This window comes from Lupinus angustifolius, chromosome LG03 (genome assembly GCF_001865875.1).
Source record: "Lupinus angustifolius cultivar Tanjil chromosome LG03, LupAngTanjil_v1.0, whole genome shotgun sequence".
NCBI lineage: Eukaryota > Viridiplantae > Streptophyta > Magnoliopsida > Fabales > Fabaceae > Lupinus > Lupinus angustifolius.
The window spans coordinates 27973863-27980970 of record NC_032011.1 but is presented as its reverse complement, the minus strand read 5'-3'; the positions used below and the strand labels follow the sequence as shown (position 1 = coordinate 27980970).

The window sequence follows — 7108 nt, the reverse complement described above, 5'->3', positions numbered from 1 at the left end:
GATTGTCTATCAAGGAAAAGATTACTAACTAAACTAACTCTTATATATAAACAAATAAACATGATACTACAATTTCTATCCATAAAGCCAGGTACATTGTAAGTTATAATTTGTTGATATGTGGCATATGCATTTATTTACCTATTAATTTGAACCTAGTTGATGTCATTGTTCAATGTATTTTTCAAATTAAAATATATTTTAAACTATATTTTAGTATTTGGGTTGATATTGTATTAGGCTAGTTATAGTTAGAGATAGTTTTAATGGTTTTAGTTAGTTTTACATGTATATATAGTTTACTTTCATTGTAAACTATTACTCATTCAACTCAATATGATAAGGACAAATATTATTCAATTCAATAAAACTATGATGCTATTCTTTCTCTTTCTTTCTTCTTCTTCAAGCTTTAAGCTTTTCTTGTCTTTCTCATTCATGAATGTCTCATCTTTCTTGTTCATCAAAAATATTTGTCAATGTATCATACCATTTTAACATGGTATCAGAGCATAATTATTCTTTGATAACTTCCTCTTATGACTCCACCATTCCAATATTCAGCAAAGAATCATCGTCATTCTCAATGAGCCACACGTGTGAAACAACAACTTTCTTGCAAGAGGTTCATGAATCAGACTTTGGTATTCTATTATTGATCATTTCATCCTGGACTTTCTTGGCCTAAAAAAGGCTTTGTTCCAATGCCATCATATCAAGCTTCATACTCTACTTCAATTTGAGACTCTAATGTCATGGATGAAGGCGGCCAATTATTGAAGATTATCTACAGATTGTAAATAGTCAGAAATGTTGGGTTTCTTTGAAGTACATTGTTTCCATTCTTGATTATGTTTTCAATGAAACATTGCATTTCAAGATTCTAACTTTTTCTTTTGCAAGACTTTCTAAAGCATTCATTTTATTGTTGCTACACTTTCAATCATATTTTCTACTGCCCAAGACAACAATGACTATTCTTTTAAGCCTTCCAAATTAAGTTCCAATTGTTATAGTTGGTACCATTTCTTTTCTTGTCCTTCTTATACATGAAAGCTTTAAAGCTTTGGGCTATAATTTTACTAGAGATGAATTCTTCATGATTTACTCCCCAATTATTTCTTTTCTTTACTACTCTATTTTCTTTACCTCTCTCATTAAACACACAACATTATGGTGTGTAATTTTTCCTCATTGAAACATCATATTAGGATCAAGATTAAAATCCGGTTTTCTCTCTTTCATCCATTATGATTGGTTTGGTTGGTTAAGTTTCTATCAAAATAGATGGTTAAGCTTTGGATGAAGTTGCTTCTGCCTATGATAGTTAAGCATCAATATTGCTTCATATTCAGATTTCAAGACTGAGAGATAATGATTCACCCACCAGCTAGAGGAGGTACTAGAGTATATGATCGTGTTCAACACAATTATTTCAAGCTTGGAATGCATGATACATTCCAGTTTGAGGGGGCTGTTGAAATATATTTTAAACTATATTTTAGTATTTGGGTTGATATTGCATTAGACTAGTTATAATTAGAGTTAATTTTAGTGGTTTTAGTTAGTTTTACATGTACATATAGTTTACTTAGTTATGATTCCATTCCTCCTCCTCCTCCTCCTCCTCCTCCAAGCTTTAAGCTTTTCTTGTCTTTCTCATTCATAAATATCTCATTTTTCTTATTCATCAAAAAGACTTGTCAATGCCTCATACCATTTTAACATCAAAGGAGGTGGATATTGTAAGCATTATTATGTTTTGATATACAAAATAAATAAAATTTTGCTCTAAACCCTAACTATTATAAGAAATTGGGTAAATGTGGACTTCTTTCTGTAACAAGATCCACTTACTTTATGAGTAAATTTAAATTTATTCCACGTTTTAGTCATCAATTCTAGGAAAATCTAATGGTTTGAATTAGTTAATAGATTTAAAATATTATATTTGCCTAGAATTGATAACTAAAATGTAGAGTATGTTTTTAAATTTACTCTTGGATTAAATAGATCTCTCATCTTTCTTTGTTTTCGTTTAGGGTAATATCATTTTGTGTTTACCAACTCTCTTTTGTATAAATGAATATAATACGATTTGTTAATTTGCATCTATTACACGACTTCTTCCACTTCAATTGTATATATATATATATATATATGTGAATGAGAAGCTTTTTTGACCCATCATTTTTCTCTCACCACAAAAATTCTCAATATTTCAAACCTCTTTCATATCTAGGGTTCAAAATGAAGGAATTATAGACATCACATTGGGATGTTATTCAACAATTAACAAAAATGGAAAAAAAAACCATCTTTAAACTTTTAGAATAAAAGAAAAAGCACATACATAAATTGCACATAACATATTGCTCAAATGTTTATCAATAGGAATAATTTTTTTGGAACGATTTTATTTTGCATACTATGACATTTTAAGATTGATTAATCTCCAACAACTTTATCAAATTGCTTAAAAACTGCTTTATTTTATTAAGGACACAATTATCTGATGTCAGAAATCAACAAGTCTATTATCAAGGAGAAATGTCCCTTTAATAAAAACTATACGATAACCAAACAAATGGAATTGGTTACTGATGTGATAATATGATTATATAGTAATTGGAGGAATTTGAAAACAAATGGCAACAGTATAGAGAATTCTTTTTCCTTCTTTATTTATAGGGGCAAGTAAAGAGGAATTTGAGATAAGTGATTCTTGAACATTCAATTAGGATACTATGAATTTTTCCAGTGTTTTTTAAATTCATTTATAAAATAATTAAGAAAAAAATGCAATAAAATGATAATGTGTTCCATGAGTTTCAATATAATAATTAGTAAATAAGTGTGTTTTTATATAACATTATGTTATCTAGACGAAAAATGTATATAAGGACAATATATGAAATGTTGTCTAAATAAAATGAATTTTGAGATAAAAAAGTCTAGTCTAAGTGTATTTATGACAAGTACATGGAGCATAATCTGTCGTGTGAAGGCAACAAAAGTGACTTCCCATCCATAACCCTAAACCAACCCCTCCCTTCCACTTCCTTATATATCTTCTTCTTCACTTCTCTCTATTGTGCTTCATGTTCAAGATTTCTTCCACCAAAATATACCAATAACCTCATTCATCAACAACAACAATAATACTTTTCTTCCATGGTGTATTCTTCTTCAGTTACTGGTTCAACATGTGAGGACACCAAGACTTGTCCTCGTGGTCATTGGAGACCGGCTGAGGATGAAAAACTCAGGCAACTTGTTGAACAATTTGGTGCCCAGAATTGGAATTCAATTGCTCAAAAGCTACAAGGAAGATCAGGTATATATATATATATATTATATGTGAAACTTTTTTTATTCTTGAGCAAAAAAATGTTCTTACATGCATATATTAATTTAACATAATTATGTTTTACTACAGTTTCCTTATTACAAATCTCAGTGGAATAGTAGCTTGAATTAATATATTATAACAAACTAATAACTTGACACCAACTAGAAAATCTTTCTGGAAAAGGCTAAGAGCTGATTTTTTAGGAGTTATATTTGCATAATTCATTTCTTTCATACAAACTTGTATGTTATATATTTTAAATTTGGATATATATTAATTTAATATATAATTTTGCATGATCGATCTATATATAATACATAACAATCATGCCTCTATACACATGTTTAATTAACTTTATTTGATAATCATATGTTTCTTTTCTGAATTCTGAATATATAATGGGCTTTTTCTAATTGATCTTTTTTTGTAGGTAAAAGCTGTAGATTAAGGTGGTTCAATCAACTAGATCCAAGAATTAACAGAAGGCCATTCACAGAAGAGGAAGAAGAGAAGCTACTTGCAGCACATCGCTTTCATGGTAACAAATGGGCACTAATAGCAAGGGTTTTCCCTGGTAGAACTGATAATGCAGTGAAGAATCATTGGCATGTTATAATGGCTAGAAGGCAAAGAGAACAATCTAAGTTATGTGGCAAGAGAAGTTTCCAAGAACTATACAATGATTCCAACACTTCTTCCTCCAACAATAATATTAATATCTTCTCTGAATCAAAAAGACCAAAATCTCATCAAGACTTGTTGTTTAACTCAAGAATTGGATTAGAGAATGCAAGATTCTTTGACTTCAAGAACCTTGATACTCCCTCTAGTTCTCTAGCAACTTGGAATTTTGCATCATCTTTCACAATTTCAACCACCACAAACACTAGTAATAGTACTACTCTTGTAGCTGATTCATTTAGAAAAGGAGGGAAAGATGTTTATTTCAATAGTTCTAGTGTTTATCTCCCACAATGTTCAAAAAGCTCAGATAGATTTCTTTACAGAATATATCCAAATCCTACTGCTACAACTAAATCCTTTGGTAGCTTTAGAGGCTCTAATTCTACTAACTCGTTCTCTTTTCCAAACTACAATAGGGTTGTTCCAAGTTTTTTTGGATTCATTGGTTCTTCTGATCACAATGGAAAGTTAAAGAGGGACATGAAGAGTTTCTGTGATAACTCATCCACATTCACAGAATTGAAGGCTTCTTCAGAAAAAGAACAAGAAGATGATGAGCCTAATATTGAGCACAAAGAAGTTCCTTTCATTGATTTTCTTGGTGTGGGTGTCTCTTCATCATAAAATAAACATGGAGTATTTAATTATACTTAATTTTTATATAATAATGTGTATAGTTTAGCTTTCTAGCTTTATTTCATTATACAAATTCTAGTAATTAGCAAAATAACAATTCTCTAGCACCATTGCTTAAAAAAAAAAACAATTCTCTAGTCTATCTTCATGAGGTAAATAATATAAGGCCTTTGCATATATAATTAGAGTGACAAAAAACTTCTAATTGTTATGCTTGCTAGTCTTTTCTATTGCCTCATATATAGAAATCAAGTTTTTTGAGTATGGAGTAGATTAGAGGAAGTCACTAGTGTGAGTAACACATTTGCTGTGTGTGGCTTGAAGCTAGCTTTATGAGTATGTAACTATAGAAGACATTGATAATTCTCTCTCTATATATATATATTGATTGAATTATTTGTTTTGTTTTGATGTCAACTTTGGTTCTAAGCTCTCACATACAACAAAAGTGTTGCCAAATATAGATATCTTTTCTGCCGCATAAGTTAATATACTAATTGGAGGGCTGTAGGTGCAGGTGTAAAGCTGTAGCTTCTTAATGAATGCAATGCATGCATCAATTCTTCCTTGCTCAAGAATTCATGACAATGATCTGGATGCATGTGTTAGCTGTAGAATCTCATAAATAGAAAGAAAGTTTATAAAAATAGGAGACTAAATTGTATACTACAGATATTAATAAGAAGTTGGTCCAATAATGTACTGTCTATTATATCACATATATTTTATAGGCAATATGATATTTAGGATTTATTATAAAATTCTGAAGTAGGGTAAATTTCTTAGAAGCAACTAGTATTTAATTTTAATTATTATTATTAAAAAAATATTTACTATGGATATTTAGCATAGATACATATTAAATTAACTTAAAATTACATATCTAAGTCCTTATCACTTTCGTAGGAACTTCCTCACTAATGGCATTGCAAAGTTATATCTAAATTACCTATATTTTGTTTTTTGTGCCATTTTTCTCCTCAGAGTCCCAAGGTCAAGATGACATAGTCATATTTTAATTCAAATATCAGTTGAAGTGTGAAGTATTTAGCTTCGTTTTCCCCCTCAAAGTATATAGATGAAGTGAACAAATTAATTGCTTAGAAGGATTTGTTGGGTGGTAAGTTATATATAACATGCATATATCCTCTTAACTTGGGACTACCAATTTTCTCTTTCAATTCTATTCCTGATCATAATGAAACTACATATTTCATTATGTTATTTAATATTTATACGACTAATTTGTACTATATCAACTTTTGAAGAATAATTGAGCAGTTCTTTTCCTTTTCTTATCTTTACTAAAAAGGAGATGTTGCCAAATTTTATTATATAAATTGGTCGTAAAAAGAGCATGGTCATAACACAAAAAAAGACATACTCATACAAATAAAATTTTATTCTTATAATGAATTATGTATAATATATCTCATTTAATATTTCCAGTTGATTATTTTAATAAATTCTATTTACATTTAGTTCTAAATAGAATTTATTAAAATAATCAACTGAAAATATAAATTTCCTAATATAACGAGAGATATCATTTAAAATAACTATATATATTCAACTAATATTATTTATTCTGATATGTTATTTCATATAATTCAGTATTTCAAGGATATTGGTGTTCCTATGATTGATGGAAAAATCATTTTCCCTTTCTTTGCTTTCATCTCCTCTCATTTTCTCTCTCTTATCTTCCTTCTTCTTTAAGTGCTAGGTTATGTGATTTAAAGATTAAAATCTAAAACTAAAAGGTTTTTCTCTATTATACTAACATGAATCTTCATTAATCATAATCTTTATTCTTATAAATTTATCCTAACTTGAAACAATTTATTTGTCTTTTATCGCAAATCAAATATTACAATCAATCATATCATAACAATAATATTGATAAATTTTCATTTTCTACCATTTTATAAACTCAAGAGAATAATATAAGTTATAGAAGGAAACAAACATATATAATGATAAAAATAAAACAATATAATATATATACAAATATTATCCTATAAAATCAAATAATATTTTGACATATATAATTGAATTGTGATAATCATAGCAATAACAGTAAAGTTATATTATTCATCACTATCCTAACATTGTGCTATCTTCCTCAAGCTAATCACCTACATTATTGTATATATTTTATCATAATCTAATAATGTGAGAAGTCATAAACAAAATAACATTTGTGTAACAAAACCAAGTCCAAGATGGAATCTAAATCAAATCCATCACCTCGGTAAAGTTATTGCAAACCGACAAATCGATTGTTTATTTTTTTAACCAAACGATTTGTCGCAAATAAGTATATAAGATTGTCGAATTCACAAGGACTTGCTTGATATTCTTTTAATTAGCAAATAACTAAAGTTGGGTTGGAAAATATTTTTATTTAGTGAAAGTATTAAAATTTAACAAATG

At 28.5% G+C, this 7108-nt stretch overlaps 1 protein-coding gene across 1 annotated transcript; it reads left to right on the top strand.

The window, feature by feature from the left end:
- On the top strand, nucleotides 3030-4678 carry LOC109342644 (transcription factor MYB36-like). Its single transcript, XM_019580588.1, has 2 exons — nucleotides 3030-3337; nucleotides 3783-4678. Exons 1-2 carry the CDS (start codon nucleotides 3175-3177, stop codon nucleotides 4658-4660), a joined length of 1041 nt encoding a protein of 346 aa, XP_019436133.1. The 5' UTR covers nucleotides 3030-3174; the 3' UTR covers nucleotides 4661-4678.

Excerpts from the sequence above, each read along its gene's own strand:
- LOC109342644 (XM_019580588.1), top strand. The coding sequence starts at position 3,175 with ATGGTGTATTCTTCTTCAGTTACTGGTTCAACATGTGAGGACACCAAG. Across the intron at positions 3,338-3,782 it reads AAAGCTACAAGGAAGATCAG|GTAAAAGCTGTAGATTAAGG; the intron begins GTATATATATAT and ends CTTTTTTTGTAG.